At 41.3% G+C, this 20657-nt stretch overlaps 1 protein-coding gene across 5 annotated transcripts in view; it reads left to right on the top strand.

Moving 5' to 3' along the window:
* HTR1E (5-hydroxytryptamine receptor 1E) overlaps window positions 1–19839 on the top strand; it is a 36336-nt gene extending 16497 nt beyond the window's left edge. For 3 of the 5 annotated variants that reach the window (XM_069011197.1, XM_069011195.1, XM_069011196.1), the window contains 4 exons: window positions 1223–1348; window positions 1444–1521; window positions 1644–2905; window positions 15379–19839. In XM_069011197.1, coding sequence (XP_068867298.1) covers window positions 15541–16635 — 1095 coding nt within the window. In that variant the 5' untranslated portion in view covers window positions 1223–1348; window positions 1444–1521; window positions 1644–2905; window positions 15379–15540 and the 3' untranslated portion in view covers window positions 16636–19839. The remainder of the gene's footprint in view (window positions 1–1222; window positions 1349–1443; window positions 1522–1643; window positions 2906–15378) is intronic. The other 2 variants (XM_069011198.1, XM_069011199.1) reach the window with 2 other exon arrangements.
* The last annotated feature ends 818 nt before the right edge of the window (window positions 19840–20657 follow it).

Below are 20657 nucleotides of genomic sequence, written 5' to 3'. Positions count from 1 at the left end.
TGAGGCATCCGAAAGATAACTTCATCCATCTGCTGGAGCCTTCAGTGTGTCAGAGACCAGGCACGCAAGAGGGTGGCTTGATCCCAGACTACCTAGCAAACAGTCATTCGAGATACTCTCACCATACAGACAGTGATTTAGGCAGTGGTCCATGCATGCAGATGACCCCTACAAACCAGACTGGCTTTGATTAAGTACCCAAGAGTGGTTTCAGATACCTTTTCAGATAAGGAGCCTAGTATGACTCGGTCAAACCACTCCATCATGACACCATGTAATTTGAAGCATATAATTTGACACTGTGTAATCCATCAGAGTTCATCTATCTCAACTAAAAGTGACTTTTGTACATGAATATATGAAACCCTAATGCTGTCCCATTTTCCAGTTCCTATAAATTAAATGTGTTCAGTAGAAGACTGACAATATATAAGTGAAAAGATCAACTCTCTGCCCTTTTACACTGGCAAAAGGTTGTAGAAGATTACAATTAAAAGGTAGTCATAACTTGTGCCACAGAAGAACCTTGGGTGAACTCAATTAGAAAAAGAGAAATAATGGTACATTGCCTCTGTATGATGGAACTGCAGATGGACAGTGAAGTGTCAGTAACTTGAAGTGAGAGTGGCTGCTGTTGTTGCTATTTTTTTTCCAAGCTACTCCAACATCCTGTGCCAAATAATTTCAACAGCTTCCAGCTATAAGGAAATACATAGGCAAAATTTACTGCTGTAAGCATATATTCAAGAGGAGGATGGAGTAATTCTCTGTGCTAATCACTGTTCTGTCAGCACACTGTTGAGTTGTGAGTGTTTACTGGATGATGTACATAGTGTCTGAAAAAACCATTGTTTTTCTGTTTCTGTTTACGTGGCTTTTTTTCTACTAGTTTCACCATCTTAGCAAAATATCAGATAGTTGCCTTACACTGGTTTCAGCAGAGAAATTAACTGGAATAACCTGTCAATATAATAATGCTCACAAAGATGCAGGGATGAAGATAAGACAAACCATAGTAAGACTGGTAGTATAGCAGTATCATTAACCTTTTTTTCTTTCCTGCACTAAATTTTCCACAGACAAGAGCGTTGGTAATTTTAACTTTGATTGAGAACTGCTATTATCCACTCACAGCATGTGGGAGCAAACAGGCACTTGGGTAAATCACAAAAAAGAAAACCACTTAACATGCTGCTTCCCTCAAAACCACTTTTTTGTGAAGGTACAAGGCTGAGTGCTGTAGTGAGAGCATGTGTGAAGACAGAAGCAAGACTGCAACAGCCCCCTGAAGCATGCTCAAGGTCAGCTCCTCTCAAAGAAGACCATAAGGTCACATTTGACTTAGAAGGTATTCTGATATATGTTTAAAAAATTTAAGTAATTAAATAATTCAGTGAATGAAAGCCATCAGGGTTCTAATGCAGTGTTAATGGGGTCTTTCAGAAATCATGAAGATGAGTTTCATGAGTGACATAACTGGAGCCATTAGCAAACTCATCCAAGAGTAATCACCCATTAAAGGTGAGTGCCTGCACCTTCTCTGTGCAGAGGAGCATGAGGAGCAGCACAAGCATTCCTGTTTGCAACCACTACAGAGGGACACCAACAAATAACTTCTGAATTGCCTCGCTTTCCTCCTGCAGGCACTCAGCCCTGCAGTGTGTTTGCCACCCTCCAGCAACAGATGAAGCAGACAGCTACTCCACCAGCATGAGTATGCAGGAGGTTATCTTCTCTACAACCAGCGCTGCTCCAGCAGATCGCTGGGCGAGAAGCAAGTCAAACAGGTTTGAAACAATGGAGTACTTCACACATGGTCATTGAGAGGAACACAGCTTGCTGGACAGTCTCCACAGAACTTCAGTACTCTTTTGGAATGGCATTTCCTACCAAGAGTGCCAACTGTGTCAGCATGACAAAAGACAACTAGTAGTAAGGGCTACAGCTGCTCCTTTGACATTGTTGGGACAGCCTCCAGAATAAACTTCCAGCTCCTACTGGCCCTTACTGGATATATCTTTGACACCAAGGCCTCTGCAAAGTACCAAAATCAGAGGATGTTTGGAACTTCATCTGTGCTGTGTAGAATCCAGCAATAAATTATTCCAATATGGAGGTCTAATACAGTTAATAGAGCATATAAAACTGTCTACTATGTTCCATCATATTTAATTTGCTGTAACAGCCTGCAGATGTCCAGGTTTCAGCCTCCCTTTTGCAACCATCGGGTGCTCTGAGAAATGCTGTGCCAGCTGAAGAGCCTCTGTGTCACCAGCACCTCTGCATCAATGGGCAGTGCAATGCTTCCAGAGCATTTGGCTGCTTCTCATTTTCCATTATGGTCCCAAGTGAATCAGAGCCCTCACCACTGTTGGGAGACCCACAAGGGACCTGTGGCCTGGTCATCCCCACAAAGAGTGGGCTCTCATGAGGGAAGATCCAGCCTTTGCCCACCCCTAGATTAACCTATTCTGGGGCATGAGCTTTGGGGTTTCTCAGGTTGCACAGAAGGTTGGTGCATCTCACCAGGAATTTAGCCAGAGTTCTGTCTCTTTTGTGGTTTGTGAGGAATAGTATGTACTACCCCAGCAGCCTATCCTGCTGCCTATGCCCTGTAATAATAGTTAGCTAGAGAGCAGTGACTCACTGGTGTCCCCCGGCCCACAGGATGCCATATAAGCCCAGAAATAAACGCAGATAGCGGTGACACAGAATTACAACAGCTCTTTTTTCTTAACCCAAAATCTGCTCTGCTTCATTGGTACAATGTCCTAGAGACTCCACTATGTGAAGGAAGAATATTTACCTTGCACAAGTTTTGAGAGAAGAAATTTTTTTTCAGTCTGGTAGGGTCTTCAGGAGCATCCTGTTCAGAATCTAACTCTGTCCAGTTAATGTCACACAGGTTAGTATATGCTTGCTTTAGAGACAGAGAACAGTGTTGCCTCGTGAGCTATGTCCACGTTTAACAAAGCAGGAGGGGTGGTGGGCCTGGCAGCCTGTTCAGAAAGGATTAATGTTGTCTGTGTGGATGCTGCCCAGCTTCTCTCACTGCATGTAATGCTGGGCTGGGTATCAGCTGCAAAGCTGACAGAATCTAGGAAGTGAGACAGCTATTCTTCTTACGTGGGATGAGGAAGCCTCAAATGTCATGTAAGTGTTGTTCCAGCCCTTTCTGGGGTGAACAGAGGTCTTGCAATGTCAGCTCCTTTCCTTTTGTTACCGGGGGCAGATGAGTCAGCACAGCTGTGGCATTCATGATTAGAATTCAAATTTTCAAACTCATGAGGATCTTCAGGTTCATGGACTTTTCATTAAGTATTTGAGTAATAACATACTGGTTTGTACAATTTCACAGTAATTGTGTATGTACAAAACGTACACAATGCACAGATTTTTAGTTCCTGTATGACTTAGAGAATGTATGCTGTTTTAATGTTATAGAACTGATGAATTTTAAAACACTGTGCTATATTCACCTTTGATCCCACAATAAGTTCTACCCAAGCCTGTATCTACCCAAGCTTCCTGAAGCAGATCTCTGGTAAAGCAAAAGAGACAAACGTCTTCTATCCCCTCATCTTCCTCTTCATTTATGAGGTACAGTAAATCAAGGCTTTGCTTGTGCTGCTGATTAAAGTACTTTGGTTTAATCCATAAATTATTATTGTCCTTAGTGAGAAAAATATATTTGAAATTCACACAGTAGGTGTGAAATGTATTACGCCCTTAAAATCAGTCTTCTACCACTGAGAGAAGCACCTGGGGGAGCCGTGTGGGGGAATTCTGGTTAATTCTTTTTTCCCAGCACCCTTTCCTTGTTAGCATGATATTAATATCTCTTAATTGTTATGAGTATTAACTGCTGCAGCAAAATCCAACCAAGGGTAGGAAAAATGGTCACATAAGCATTTTTCTCGTTAAAAAGGCTGTGACATGCTAGTCATCAAAGAATGTTATGAGCATGAGCCACAGTCTTCTGTATTCAGTATAATCAATTTACTACATAAGGGGAAAGTATAAATTTGGTATATGCAGTTTGTGGCTGAAAAACAAGGGCTACAAAAAAACCCTTTTTCTTTCTGCATCACGCACACCAATGCCTACTATTTTAATGTATACTATTTTCAACAGAGCTTGATTCATCATATTTTACTGCACCTGCTAAAGGACAACTCAGTCTTAGTAGTGACTGAAATTTTGTAATTACTCTGTATGTGTGTTGTATCTGTGGGTCAATTTTATTGTGCTTAATGGTTTTTGATGGCAAATTATCACTAATTCATATAATGACATGTCTGAAATAGCTGACATTGAATTGTTTTCATAATGTTTTTTTGCTTATTCTGTATTTACATGATGCTCCAGACAAGTAGTTACACTGCCAGTTATGTGAGTTTAGTCAAACTAAAAGTCTCCAAAAGCAGACACGTGGGTTAGTTATCCCAGGCAGTGGAAAAAGTGAACATTTTAGCTTGGTTGCGTGTATTGTAAGGGTTTCAGGGAAAAATTATGTCTTCATATGAAAGTTAGAGCTAGACGTAGGTATTGCTAAGGCCCTGAATAATAATGTAACTGCAGTATCATGACAGTGGCTATTTTATTTGGGTAACAAAAAAAAATTATTTGTATTTGGTGTCAGCTCAGCTCATGGCTTCTATTACCAACAGCAAATTTCTGGAAACAAAAGCACAAACTCTTTTTCATGGCATTTTTCAGGAGCTATTGACCACATTTAGCTGGGGATTTTTGTTAAAATTGCGACTCAGGACCCAACCCCTGGAGCATTTGCCTTAAGAATGCAATGGTAACATGAGTTAAGTTCAAATACAAGCTTGCATTGCCTTAAATGTACTGCAGCAACTTTGGACCCTCTTCCAACTGGCAAACTGAGAGTGCATCAGGCCACCATGGAGTCAGAGCTCAGCCAGTCTAGTATCTGAATGCCTCTGCCTCAGCAGGATTTGCACCTACGGCTTGTACAAGAAATGTTTTCTCATACTAAAAAGGAGTCCTGACCTTTAGGTTGCTGTACAACACATGTCAGTAATTCATTTCTCCTGTGCTTGCAGCAAGCACACTGCCCAGATGGAAATCCCACGCTCACAGTCCCAGGCAGCAGGCTCATGCCATCAGCCCAGTGCTTCTCACCAACAAGACATTTTTCTACATGATTAAGGAGCCACAGCACCTTCTGCTACAATAAAACTATTTGTTCAGTCACACAAAAATCTTCCTTTAAAAGCAAGTCTAGAGCCATTGTGTGAGTCATCTGCTTTATTTTATTAGCGAGAAATAGGGTATATATTCACTAAGGCTTAATCTGAAATCTTTTTGCTCACAGTGGAAACATTTCCATTGATTTCAAAGGATCTCAGATCAAGATTCAAGAATTACTAAGTTTTAGTCTGTCGGATTTGTTCTTTTGAGGCCTTTATGAATTGTAGAGCAGTTGTGTACAGAACCAAGTCATGTGGAGATTAAATAAACTCCATTGACATCAGTCTCCTGACACAGAGTAGCAGCAAGAAACAAATATTGACTAGAAAAACAATGCTTGTACAGTGACATTTAGCTTGTATAAAGTGATAGTCTCCATATAAATGCAAATAGCACCATTTCCCCAGAGCTGAATAAACTATATTCATCAGTAAATATTTGTGTGTCTTTGACATGTCTCTAAGCAGCAAGATGAGAAATTGAGATGGAAAATGCATTCGCAGGTGAGAATTCAGTACAGATTTTTCTTAAAGTTTTTCTCTCAATGCATTTGGGAGACCTTGAAAAGCAGATGCTTCCCTTTCTAGTTAGTGACTTAAGTGCAAAGCATCAGAACTACAATGGACCATAGCATACTCAGTTCCTGCCAGTAGCTTCCTGACTCTGCCACTCATACTGTGCTACATGGCAGGGCTCCAAGCCTGAGAACACTCCTCAGAAAGAAACCCTAAAGCAGCTAATTAATTTAGGAGCCTAATACCCATGTTCAGAAAGGATTTATGCACCCAGGGAGCTAATGTTTCACTATCTTTATATGAGAGTTAGGGATTTTATAGACCAGGGTTTCAGGGACTTAAGTGACCTAAGCATCTTTAATAATGTAACCCCTGTATAAAGTACATGCAGAGGCTTTCCCCTCTGTATGAGGAACAACAGTACAGTTCATCAATATGAGGAATGAGTGCTCAGGCTCTTCAGTTAGGAAAAAGAAGATTGAGGGCCCAACTCATAACAGTACAGGTCTTTAAAGCCACAGGTGACACAGGAAAGGTGTCTGGGTAGTAGCTGTTCACCATAGGGAGCAAGTCTTCCTTACAAAGTTGTACTCTTAGAATCATATTTAGGTGATGCCTTGAGAGTCCACCTAAAAACAGAGACTAGACAGGAGTAGGGAATAAAGGTAGGTATTTATTTGAAAGGCCTTCAAAGGTACCCCCTGGGGAGCCAGAGGCTGCTGCCAAGATGGACCCCAAGATGGACAACAGGTCACAAGTTCTTCACACTTTTATAGGTTTGGTTCATTTGCATATCAGGGCTAATTCTCCAATTAAAGCTTCAGTTTAATGATGTAATTCCCCTCAGCTTGCCCCCCTCTCAAAGGCTTTTGGTTTATACTTTTTGGGCCTAGGACAGTCTGGGTGTCCTTGGAGACAAAGCCTGGAGAGGCTTTGTTATGTCTACCTAGCATGAGAGAGCAGAAGTTAACAGGCTACAAGAAACTTCAGAGTTACACACTAGGCAGAACAGGATTTCAAAACTACAAAAGTTAAAACCTAAGGCATCATTCCCCCCCTTTAGGGGCTTGACAAGGCCTCTACCTTCTTAAAGGTAGGCTTTAAGCCATAAAACAATGAAGATTAAATAGGATTTCAGGCATGTGCCTAGAGATAATAAACCCCGTTCATGGGCACCTTACAGTGCTGCTGAACTTCTAGAACCAACTCAGCATTTAGGCAGCAGGAGCTGCAGAGCAAGTCAATCGCATTGTCTTTACATGGTCTCCCATTCACAAACTGCATTTCCCTCTCTGGAGGTGTTAGTAAATGAGGAATTGGACTGTGCCTCCCACCAGGCTGTGTACAGTATGTGAAGTATTAGACTTGCAGACTGTGTTGGGATCTTCAACTCAAAGAAGTAAAAATAAGGATTGTCAGCAGGTAAGAAAACCTGTTACCACAGCAACTCTTTCTAGTTATATTGGATGTAGTCCTCTTGTTCTTCAGAGGACTTTTTAAGATGTTCCAGTGAAGTTCTTTAATAGTTTGCAAATGAAACATATTTCTTTCTAATGAAGGATCCTTTTTAAAAAATAGTTTTCCCACATGGAATATCGCTCCAGCAAAATAGTCTTGGTTTACAACAACTTCACAAGCTCTGCATGGTTTCTGTTCCAAAAGACCATGAGGGGAGACTCAAAACAAAGCAGTTTTGTTTCTAGTTACAAAACAAGCAGAACATTATTAGTTCAAAGGATGCTAAACTTAAAATTCTCCTAATAGCTCCTACTATTTTAAAAGTTACCATTCCTGGAGGTCTATGGATAGTTCTTCCATTCTCCACATAATTGCAACCTGGGGAAGCCAAGATTTTTTTTTTTTAATTGTAAACATTAATCAAAATGCGTTCTGAATATTGGATTTTCTTTTCATCAGCCTATTCGAAAGGGGAAACAAAGATTTCTTACTTAAAGGGATTACACTGTTAGTGGCCGAGGGGACACTGAAATATTTTGTCCCTGGTTCCAATTTTTCAAGCAAGATTTTTTTCAGGAGAAATAGAGTGAACTTCTCTCTTTCTGAGTCCTCCCACACCTTTTTATGTGATTCTGTATTTCCCTCAAACACCAAGATGCTGTCTCTGCTATTCCCAGCTTAGAAATGGGGGATCACTTCAGCACCAGTCTTCAGTGCCGTGACAGCATGGTCTCTACAGTTGGAATTACTCTTGTTTTGTTTGGGGTTTTTTAAGGTGAATGTGACTGTAGGTTACCTTGCTTTGGCAAAATGTTCCTGGGATTTGTTATGGATGGATCTTCATCTTGGTTGCTGCCTGGCAGACTGAGTCGTGGCTGCAGGAAGAATTGCAGATTTGGGGGATGGACTCACCCGCTCAGGACCATTCATACATTGTGTGCCTTCACTTTACAGTTAAACCTTACTAACCAGCTTCATCTGTCCCTGAGCCACTCATCAGTGAAGCACCATCCCAAATGTTCTTCTAAGGAGGGCTGTAAGTGCTGGTAATGGCACACTCCTCTGTCCTCTCCTGCTACGAGTTACAGGGCGAGATCTCCGATCTCGCACAGTTTAGCCGCCCATGTCTGATAGGGTATCTCATTATCCAAGCTGCCCTCCCACCTGTATTTCATCTGATTGCAGGTCTTAGTCATACAGTCAATGAATAAATATTCTGAATGGGAGGTTGAGCAGTAGGAGGAGGGATTATGAAGGGCCCCACGACTCACCAATACTTAGTGTTGACGCTCTTTTCTTTTGTGCTTGTGTGTGTGTGCCTTGCTGAACCATTCAGTAGAACAAAAGGGAAGCAGAGAGCAAAACAGCCAAGCCAAAAGCAGCAGTGAGTACTGGCAGCAGCACAAAACCGGGGGCAAATGTCTTCCCTTGGGATAACTGCCTGTTCCAAAGCAAGTGATTTGGGTCTGTCACCAGGTCTTTGAAGTTTTATGTTTTGCTGTAGCATGAAAACATCCATAGCAGGGATCAGTGCCATGGTCAGCTTTATAAAACAAAATAGGCCAAAAATAAAAATTAAAAGCTTTAAAAATTTACTTAAAAGGGAGGAGAGGGAATTTCAGTAACAGAACATCTTGTAAAGATGCATGTACAAAGTGAGGTAGAACCTAAAACACAGAGGAAAAGTCTTCTTTAGTGAAAAATATGAAGTTCAAGAAAGACAGTATTAACCACAAGTTTTCTAAAAAAATGAATCAGAGAATAATGTCTCTGTGAGAGTTGACTGCTAAGCATGAAGGTTGCAAGGCTCAGTAACAGATACAGATTTTATTTTTCTTCTCAGATGAGAGGTTAAGTGTGTAGGTTACATGTCTTCCGGGTCTGGCTATCTACTAAATTAAGGTATCACCAGGGATATCAAGAGCACCTTTGCACTGAGACAAGATCAGCTGACAAGCACAGCTCTGGAGCAGTTAAATGCTGCTCTGGGGCAATCAAACAAGCTTGCTGCCTTTGTTAATATAGATGTCATCCACATACCAGGGGAGAGCACTTCAGCTAACTTTGATCAGATTAACTCAGTAACAAGGCTGTCTAGCTGTGGGAATCAGGAACTCCATGACTGAGAATTTACAGTTTCTTGGCTGGGTGAATTAACCCATTCAGCACTCCGTGCTAATATAACATGATATTTCTGTACCCAAGCTAGCTCATTTCAGCACTTACACAAATGTAGTCTGCAAAACAGCTGGAGACAATTCCAAACATCATTTTATTTTCTGTTCTGTCAGGCATAGATTTATCATGAAAGGAGGTTTCTATCTCCATAAATCATCTCTGGAGGAAGAACAGGTACAGGGAGAACGTCTTTCTGCCACAACTTGGCGGGAAAGGCAGCACTTACATGTTTTGACAGTGTCGGGTTGCACAGCTGATTACTATAAACTCTACCCCAAAATATTTTGCAAGATCCAGCTACCTGTGTCGCTTGGCTCCGTGGTATGGGAAATTAGAGCCTCTGGTGTCCATCCATTAAACATCTCAGGTTATAAGGTAGAGCACGAAAAGGGTAAAGTGAAAGGAGCTACCAGGAATGAGCTGAAGTTTACGTAGGTATTTTGTGTAGTGTAAAACAAAAGAGACTCTTTCCATGTACGGTGCTAAGGGTCTAAAGGGATGTGAAGATGAGTTTTAAAGTTATTTTTTCATTTGATAGGTTCTTTAAAGCAAATTACTATAAATTTAGAGGATTACTTATTACAAAATATTACAACTAGAGTAGGGTGCTACTCTAGTTTTTTATGAGAAATCTGTGTTTTAACTCCCCCAGAGAATTTTATTTATGTCTGCAAAAACCAGGATTAAATGTGCATTAGTTTGTATCAGATTGCAGCTCAGCAGCATCTTGCAAGCTTTCACTGCCTAAGATTTACTAACTTTCATATTGAAAGTAGATAAAAATGAGTAATCATCTGTGAATGATAATTATACCACTGCTTGTGGGAGGGAGCATGGTTTGAAGATCATCACTAATTATTGTTTCTCATTTGCATGTGCCGAGATCTGCACCAGAAAAGCTTACCTCTATAGTGTAATGCTGGAGGGATTTATTTAAAAAAAAACCTGCAAAACTGCTGGCTTGTGGTCTCTCATTTACTCCAGATCAGATGTCACCAGGGCTTTTTGGGAGGCAGCACCTCCCCTCTCCCATCAGTTTTCTCCCAGGCTTCTAACTTGGGAAGGAAATCCTCCAGGCTGGCAAGGTTCACTGGGAAGGAAGGTGAAGTCTTCCTGATATGAAAGCAGAAAGCAGAGATCTCCTTTCTAATGCTGAGGGAGTTAAAACGTGGTCACCCTGGCATTCAGTGAAAGAGACAGAGATTAACATCACAATATACAGTGACAACTGTGATAGCAGTGACATAGCACTGCTTCTCAGCTTGCCATTTTAGCAACCTCCTAGACAGAATTTAGTTTTCATTGGAAAATAAGCAGAGCTGTGAGGTTTCCTGCACACACCCACAACTGGCCTGCACCAACACTTGGTTTTGCTCTTGGAACAGGACAAGAGGACCTGGACTCACCTCATTGCCCTGAGGAGGTGATGGCTTCCAAAGCCATCAGGCCTGGTGTAGGCATTGACACAGCAGCACCAGAGTGCTGCATCCCTCTGTCCCCTGGGTCCCATGCTGGCGGGGAATAACCCAGTCCTCCCAGCCTCCCAACAATGGTGTCAGGTTTGACTCATGTGCTTTGGTCTGAACAAGTTGGGTTATTGCCCTGATTTGGCTGTGGATGAGCAATGCATACTCGCTTTTTCCCTTGTTATCTCTTCTTCCACTTCTCATCCTTCTTTTCACCAGACTTGACACTCCCTTTCTCCATCTCAGCCTCCTCCCAAAAGGAAAACTCTAGCCAAATTACCTCCTCCCCACTGGTCCCAGTTTTGCAACAACTAGTGAAATCTAGTTTCTGATAGAATTGATGTAGGCAAGCTCAGCTTTAAATGCAGTTACTGTTGGAGATACTGAGGTACTGTGGGTTTTACAAGGCTGTGCTCCCAAAAAGTCCCCAGTGCTCCCCTCCACTCTCCTGTGAATTTCAACCACGTCTCATGTAACTCCACCTGCAAAACCCAGCCATCCCCTGGGGCTTCACCTGTGACTTGTGCCAGGCACCTGCACTGGCACCTGTCGTGTCCAGCATGTTCTCCTGTTGTGCCCAGCAGTTTCCGAAGGGCTGTTCACCCAGCCCATCTTCTGGCCAGGACCAAGCTGGAGCAGAGAAATCCCTGTATCCCTAGAAACCTACATTACACAAAAACAGACTGCTGGCCATTATATCCTTGATTACAACGTACTGTGCATTGGTTATTTATGACAGGGTCACTACATGTATGAACATTAGTCAGATGCCCACAGATGCAAACACACAGCTAGGCCTCTGCACACCTTGCTTACTGCTGAGTCCTTCCAACCTGTCTTTCCATCATGCTGCTTGGTTCAGTGGTGTGCCCAGGGTAAATTGTACCTTGAAGGTCAATTTTATAGGTCAATTTGTGCAAATTTCCTAGTAATTTCATTCCTGGCCTCATTCAGTCTGTGTAGGAAAAGGTCACATCCCTAAATCTATGGTCCCATAATGCAGCTAGGAATTCCTCAGACAGGTTTTGTAAAATTTTGAGTTTCACACAAAAATAGTGATTTCCTTTATTGTCCTACCCCAATTTATGCTTCTGTAAGGCAACCCTGATGCACCTTCTGATAGTTTACATTCATTTTGCCTACAATACAACTGCATCTAAATCTCATGCTGTGGGTGTGAATAGGAGCTGCCTGGTGACAAGAAGATTTTGTTTTGCTGACAATCTTGCCACAGGTTGGTGTGATTATGACCATCTCCACTTTCTCAGCTTTTGGATGCTGCTTTTCCAAATACGACATGTTACAAGCAGCATCAGTGCCTATATAAATCCATAACGTGACCTCTGCAGCACTGACATCCTCAGAAACCCAAAGCAATACCAGCATGACAGAGCACAATACTTAGTATTTAGAAACCTATAATCCTTGGTTAAAATCAGCTCTATTATTTGATTACCAAGGAGCCATGAAGTCCAAGATTTGTTGACTTTACAAAAGCAGGATGATCTAGAAAGTTGCGAGTGAAAGGCCTGAATTTCAGTGCTTTGTACATAAACTTGGAAGAGAAAACCTCTTTGAAGGAAGAGGAAGAGCACTGAAAGTTTAGCATCTTTTCATGGTTTGAAATATTACCATTATCATAAATGTACTAAGTCATATTTTCCATAAACTGTCTCACAAATCATGGTATGGATTCTTGCCCTTCACAGCTCAAGTCATGGAAATATTGAAAGTGAAAAACACTCAGACCAATTCAGAGTTTAACAGAGTCAAACTGATTTATTGCTGTCAAGGGCACAAAGATGTAGCAGTTGTACAGTGCCATAATTGCTTAGAGGAAATGTAAAACCATGGATGTAAAGGAACTAAGCTGCCTTAAACATACACATGTGCAATGCCAGTTCCACTTGTTTGCTCCAAGTGATGTTGTTCCATTTGTTATGAAGTGGTGCAAAGTTCAGTGGCCAAGGAGTGGGAGTCAGTCTGTCCAGCAGAAATTCAGAGTATTCTGCTACACTGTGGTCCTCTGCTGAGAAGGGGGAGATATTTTTTTGGCAAGAGCAGACATGGACATTGCCACCTTACAGCTTAAAATTGTCCAGTTCCTTTTAAGGAACAATTAATCAAACTCTTTCCCCTTTCTTCCTCCTAAACAGCACTCAAAGCCATTACCAATAATCAGCTAATATGAAACATGATTGATTCCCATTTGGAGGAAGCCAGTTGAGTTTCTTGCACCAAATGTGGGAAATTAGTCTGTGTGTGTAAAATTCTCTCTGTAGCAAATGACTGACAGCCTAAAGCACTACAGCTGCAAAACATAAACACAGCAGTGCTTTTAGTGAGAGCACTTTAAATAACTGTTACTAATGTCCCTTCCAAGATGTCACTTAGAAAACCACAATCAATTACTATAGTGATAGCAATACTATATATAGCAATTGTATGCAAGTGATAGAGATGCTGGAAACCAGCTATTATTGCCTAGAGATAGTAAAACTCTCCTTGTTAACACTCATGTTACAGCCACAAACACACCTGCATTTTTAAAGATTAATGATAAGTAGCATTTAAATCCTGCCCTGTATTAATAAGCAAGGCCAATCACTGGCATCTCCTTGTAAATCACTTCCCAGTTTAAAACATTATTTCTTTCCTGGCCCAAAGTACTCTCTATCTGTGTCTTCTAATACAAAAGTAGAGTGAGGACAGTTGGACAAGCATGGACAGTGAGAGAGTGGTTGAGGAACAGGCACCGCAGGAGGGTGGATGTGAGCCCTGGCCGAGCCCCCAGAGGTAGTAATGACATGAAGACTGATGGATGGATTTTCATCTGACTTCTCCAGTCAATTTTCAATAATCAGGCCTAATATTTCCTCCTAGGCTGTTCACAGTTTAAAGCTGTTTAAAGTAGTTTCTTAAGAGTAGAGTATGCTTTAGGGGGAAGGCGGTTCTGTAGTTGCTTGGGCAGAATTTAAAACTCACATTTTGCTAGCCCAGAGACTATGGCAGTATGGATCTGCTTTCCTAGTTCCTATCCACAAATAGAAGGTTTTTTCTAAAGTTTCTATTTTTAATTTTCCCTCATTCAGCTCATTCTGAAGATGGCACTCCAATTTTTGAAGAAGAGCATATATACACAGAGCTAAGCAGCCAACTAGATTTAAATTCATAATTCCTCATTCAATTTCTTAATTCCTCATTAGCTTGCATGTGCAAACTCAGAGCCTAATCCAAGTCCCACTGGTGTCAGTGAGAATGGGTTTTACCTCTCAAATTTAGCCATATAAAAATCAGGCATGTATTCTAAATGCAACTGTGGAGGAGCCACTTGTAGTCAAAAGAGAGAAAGATCAGCATTTCCAGGATATGATTCATACCATCTTCCTTAAAGGCTTGTCTCGAAAAGGAAGAAGTGTATTTCCAGCAGCCACTATCTTATTCCCCTGCTTGCTGAGGAAGCCTGTACAACTAACCTAGAAGCCTCTTTACTCTTTGATAAATGAAGTCAGGGGAAGCCAGCTTCCTGTTTATTTTGATGGAAAAGGATTCAGACTTTCAGTTTTCCACATCCTTTACACCGTGATAAATTACAAATGAGTAAGCAAGGTCCCAGAAGTTATCCCAAGCTGCATCTCATGGACTGTTAACTGGCTTCAGTTAGTGTTTGGGATATATGGAAAAGACATACAAACTTCTGAAACAAAATTAAACTTTTTTTTTTAACTATTGTTTGTACCTTGCATCACACTGGACTCCCTGACAGGGAGCACAATTAGATAGAAATCTCAAAGCAGTAGCAGAAGCTTTTTGTCTGTCTCCTCTAAAGACACTCACAGTGGGATATGTGAAATGTCAGGAATAATTAGACAAAACTATATAAGCTCCTACCAACACTGATGTGCTGTGTAAAACCAAGCATTTGCCATAAAGCTTTTAAACATTGTTGGAAACCTGCATGATAAAGGTAACCCAAGTAATTTTTGAGTACAGTTTCCAATATATTAATACAGACATGGATATGAAAAAGCAGAATAGAAAGCTATGAAATGCTGGCATGCCTTTGCCAAGATAGGCTGCTCTGCTGCTTTTTTTCCAAAGGTGATATATAGAAGTAATTGATGCCATTCATGTAGCAATTAAAATGAAAAGGCAAATTCCTTCGGCTCTTCATCTGCTGGGGTGTATTTTAACAAGCAGAAAAAGGACTATCAGGAAAAGGTATCAGTATCACAAAGATCATAGGCATGTTTGTGCAAAGGGACTTCTGGAGGTCCCTTAGTCCAGCCTCCGATTTTAAGCAAAATCTCCAAAACCAAAGAAGGAATAACCATTTCACATCAGCAGGAATCTGGCCCAAATTGTCCTTTAGAGAAGAAAAAAATGAACAATGAATGCAGAGAAAGGGGGAGAGAAAAGGCAGAAGAGAAGGGAAAACAGACCAACATTTTATCTGAGATAATAATATTAGAAATGGAAAACTTTTTACCAAAAGGTGGGATTATCCTAGATTGACTAACTGATGTGTTTTTATCTTCTAGGAAAACAATGAACAGGATGAAACCTGGAAGCTTTTTGCTGCTCTGTTGAATATGGAATTATTAAAAAAAAAAAAAATACTGCACCGAGAGCATCTCTTTCAAATGGATAACTTCTGAACTTGGAACTCTTCATTACCAACTTCTTGCATCCTGGAGGGGAAAATGAATTTCACAAATTGCACCACTGAAGCCAGTGTGGCTGCAAAGCCAAAAACAGTAACTGAAAAGATGCTCGTTACCCTGACCTTGGCCACAATCACAACCTTGACTATGCTGCTGAATTCTGCTGTAATTGCAGCAATCTCCACAACCAAGAAGCTCCACCAGCCGGCAAATTATCTCATATGTTCACTGGCTGTGACAGATCTCCTTGTTGCTGTTCTCGTCATGCCCTTGAGCATCACTTACATAATGATAGATAAATGGACTTTGGGGTACTTCATCTGCGAGATCTGGCTTAGCGTCGACATGACCTGTTGCACGTGTTCAATCCTTCATCTGTGTGTCATTGCACTGGACAGGTACTGGGCCATCACAGACGCTATCGAATACGCCAGGAAAAGAACGGCAAAAAGGGCTGGGCTGATGATAGTGACCGTGTGGACTATCTCCATTTTCATATCAATGCCCCCCTTGTTTTGGAGAAATCACCATAGCATTAATATTCCCAGTGAGTGTCGCATTCAGCATGACCATGTCATCTACACGATTTATTCCACATTTGGGGCATTTTACATCCCCTTGACTTTGATCCTGATCCTGTACTACAGAATTTACCATGCTGCAAAGAGCCTTTACCAAAAGCGGGGTTCGAGCCGCCACCTCAGCAACAGGAGCACTGACAGCCAGAACTCTTTTGCCAGCTGCAAGCTCACGCAGACGTTCTGCGTCTCGGACTTCTCCACATCTGACCCAACCACAGAGTTTGATAAAATCAACGCATCCGTGAGGATCCCTCCTTTTGAGAATGACTTGGACCTGGCTGGCGACCGGCAGCAGATCTCCACAACACGAGAACGAAAGGCTGCTCGCATTTTGGGGCTGATTCTGGGTGCTTTCATTTTGTCTTGGTTGCCCTTTTTCATCAAGGAACTGCTTGTGGGCCTCCACATTTGCACTGTCTCTCCAGAAGTAGCAGACTTCTTGACCTGGCTTGGGTATGTCAACTCACTCATCAACCCTTTGCTGTACACGAGCTTTAACGAGGATTTCAAGCTGGCCTTTAGAAAGCTCATCAGGTGTCGAGAACATACTTAAAAGTACTGAGAGATGATGGCACTGACATGACTCCTGGCCTTAAAAATGAGCAAAATTACTTGACTCTGCCACCATTTCCCTTGATGAAGGGGATTTTTGTGTTTGCCTATTTGCTTGACTGTTCTTCAGCCTGTAATTCATTATGCCGTTTTTTTAATCTCTAGTGTTATTCATGGTAAAGGGTTTGAAATAAATTTATTCTATAAAGGAAAAGATTTTTTAGAACTGAAACAACAACAAAAATATTATTAGTATTAGGTACTCCTGTCTAAGACATTTTGTGTAATCAATGATTCAAAAGCAAATAACGATATTCACTTTTATACTTCTTCCATTTAAGAATCATACATCTAAATTATCATGCACTGTATAAACTGAACCCCATAAATACACCTTCAAAAATTAATAAACACTTCATGGTCATGACAGTTAAACAGCACCTCTTTACTGTGGCATTCTGAAAAAGCTGTAACAGCCATTTAGGAGGAAAATTACCACCATTTCCACCTGGGGCTGAGGCAGAATAAACTATTTCTTTTTTCAGGAATACACTCCCAGAACAGAAAGCAAAGTTCAGTTCATTGCATCTAGAAATTATCCCATTTCATACCCCAAAGGAATTATTTAAGTGGCTCTTTTTGTGTAATATTCCAGATTAGCATTCAAGGTGTTGGGCAGACACCCGTGCAATTTGTTTGGCAGTTGAGAGGACGCAGCTAGCAAGAGTCATACTTGTGAAACTAACTGCACATCTGAGTGGTCACACTTTCAATTCCACTAACCCTATTTCTTCAGGCCTCATGCCTTAGTCAGTTCCAAGGTGGTATTATTCACCTGTGCCATGCTTCACCTGGATCTTGTGGTGCATAACCCCAAAGATCTATGGATCTTACCCCCACCAACTTAGACAATTGTATATCTTCTCAGCAGGCCAGCAATATACAGAAATTCAAAAACATCAGCTAAAACCCAAATTATTTCTGAACATCAGAAAAAAAAACCAGGAAAATATTTTAAATAGCAGTCTGCACATATGCCTTGTCTTCATCTCACAATTTGCAATGGCAATCTTGCCCACTTAACCTATGGTCAGATGGTCTGGTAGGATTTCTTGCTCTGGTAGTCTTTCACAGACTTAATTCATCTGTCCTGAGAGACAAAGAGTCCTTTGTATCCTGTCTTTTGTGCTTATGGAAGTTAAAATGTCCTGATTCAAATATTGTGGAAGTCAGTCTGGGAAGAGGCAAAATCAAAGCTGAGAATTTGATATTGTCCATTAGCAATTCCTGAGCACCATTTAAATATTTATTACTCGCCTTGCACCCTAATTTTCTTCCCTGTCCATTTTTCTGGACAAATTCTTTTTGAATTACACCAATACACAATAGAGGAAGTATCACATACGTCAACCTGACATGCAGTAACAATGAAAACTACAGTATGGCAGCTCCAAATCCATGAAAACAAACATTAGAGGTAGCAAAAGTGCTATAACAGCACTAGAAGCCATCTCTTAAAAATGTTTTGAAAATTTACAAGATGACAATAATCTTTCTTATCAAGAGTCAAGGAAGTGTAAGTAATCTGTGAGTAATAAACTGCAAATGGAACTGAGAAATGACATCCTTACTGGTGAGAGAAAGCATTTGGTTGGAAAGATGCAGTGCCACAAGCTGAGCGTAAACCAAGTCTGAAGGCGACAAAAGCATGACCTGCTGTGATGCCTTAGGTTCTCTTAAGGCATCAGCTGCTTACCCACATACAGTGGGATTCTTCTTTCAGGGCTCCCTGCCTGAGTTTGGGATGTTTATCTCCAGCTGTCCTTCTGAAGCTACTGTTGCAGCTGCCTCCTCCAGATGCCTTTGGGTTCCCTACTAGCTAACATTAATACCTAAAAGGAGGGGAAAATTAATCTCAGCCACTGAAAATTTCTTTTAGTGGGGAAGCAAAGACATCCATTATGGTTTTTCCTCTTTGCAGCGTGTTGGAGGTGGAAACTGTTGTTTGAAACCAGGGAAGTGTGTCCTGATGCTGTCTATCTATAAAACTTCCAAAGCAGCTCCCCGTAGTACATATACTATTAAGAAAAAAATAAACCTGGAAATTAAAATAAAAATGTGGTATTCATAAGAAGTGCTGCAGAGCAGTATTTTTTTTTTCTTTCAGCAAGCTCAATAGAAATTATTATTAAAGAATAAAGAGTGGGCATAATTTCCTGAAACATGTTGACTCTGTGGAGGGAAGACAGGACACCCAAGCAGTTATGGCTAGAAGAGAGTAGGTTTTGGCATCCTTTGGGTGCACAGAGTGCCCAGCTGCAGTGATGATCAGAAAGGGAAGAGTAAGTGTGCAAGACTACCCTAGCAGGCAGTCTGAGCCACCCCAAGGAACTCAGCTGAGGCAGAAGCTGCACCCCAGCCAGGTTCTTTGGGGCTGTCTGTAGGGCTGTGGCTCAGCTGTGGGGTGGGCTGCACAGGGTCTTTGCTATGAGAAGAGAATGGGTGGGAGTGACAGTGCTGGTGAAAGGTGTTTCAGAGGGGAAAACCAACAAAATGAGAGACGCTTCCATCTCTGACTACTGCTCCTAAGGGCACATGGTACAGAGAGTAATTTAGTTTGGAAGGGATCTCTGGAGGCCAACTAGTCCAAGCCCCCTACAAACAACAAACCTCAAAGCTCAACACTGCTCTGAAAAGCCATGTGCAGTCATGTTTCTTGTGGAAAAACAACAGCTCATTTAACTCTGTTGTCAAGACTAATGCTCATTTAAAGCTGTAAGTGTGGCTGAAGGGCTGGAAATGCTGAATGTGACCTCCACAGCAGCTGTCATAGGCAGGTAGCAGTGCTTCAGAAACATGTACGAAAACTGTGAAACACAGGAGCCACATCATCTTTATTTCTACTAATGGCTTCCTTTCAGTGTGTGAACTCCACTATTACCACTCAAACTACCAATCAGGTTGAAGGCTGTATTCAATTTTAATATCTAGAGGTAATTAACAGGAAAAAACAGATGGATGGCTAATTTCCGTGCTTCCCTGTTAAATAAAGACTCACCATTCACTGCCAGCTGACTACTGATTTTCTAATTAAGTCATTAGCTAAACACAGAGAATGTTTTCCAACAAATGCCACTAGACTGATGAAGATATATGTTTTCCCCATGTTCAGAATCAAAGTCAGAAACAATATAAAGGATTGGCTACTTAATTCAGCTTGATCAGAAATTACTGGTCTTCTTATGAAAATAAAAACTTTTGCTAGTCTGACACCACTGTTTGACAACTTCTTTTTTTTTTTTTTCTATGTGAAGTTTTTGCTGCTTTTACCATGGGTTTGGAGACATTTCTTGACCTGTCCATGGCAACTCCCCATTCACACCTGTCCTGGACTGGGCCCACTCACACCATGGTCTGCAATACAAGGTCTTCCCAACAAGCTCTTAGCGATGCATTCAAGACCTACAGACTACATTCATCTTCCTTAACCTTTCTAAACCATTCTGCATCCTCAAAGCCTTATTTTCTTTAATGGTGCCCTTGAAAAGTTGTCTTGTTTTACAGCCCCAACTCCCTGTCCTGCCTTTGGGTTTCTGACTCTCTCTAAACCCTACATTTATTGTGGTCCTACTAGAGCAAGCCCCTGTTCTCCCCCCGTGTCTCAGCGGTGATCAGAATTCCCATGATTGTGGCTGTTCAAGTCTGTCAGATTTTACTCTGTCTTACTAGTATCCAGGCCACATCCTGGATTTTTGCTCTGTGTAAGCAGCCAGTGCTTTGAAGTGAGTTCATACACCCTAAAGTTTGCACCCATCAATAAGCTGCCCTCCCCAAAAGACGTGCTCTTCAAATGCTAATTTACCTACTTTTTTAACTTGTTGCCTTTTTTCTGTACCCTATCCTTTTGTTCCCTTTCTTCCACATTAAAAGTGACCCTCAAATTATTGTTTTATGGACCTGTATCTTCACTTTTTGGGACTTGTCCCTGCACAGATTACCCATGTTTCACTCAGCTCCCGCTCT

The sequence above is a fragment of the Aphelocoma coerulescens genome, chromosome 3, assembly GCF_041296385.1.
Source record: "Aphelocoma coerulescens isolate FSJ_1873_10779 chromosome 3, UR_Acoe_1.0, whole genome shotgun sequence".
In the NCBI taxonomy this organism is placed as follows: Eukaryota; Metazoa; Chordata; class Aves; order Passeriformes; family Corvidae; genus Aphelocoma; species Aphelocoma coerulescens.
This window is presented reverse-complemented; position numbering and strand designations above follow the sequence as displayed.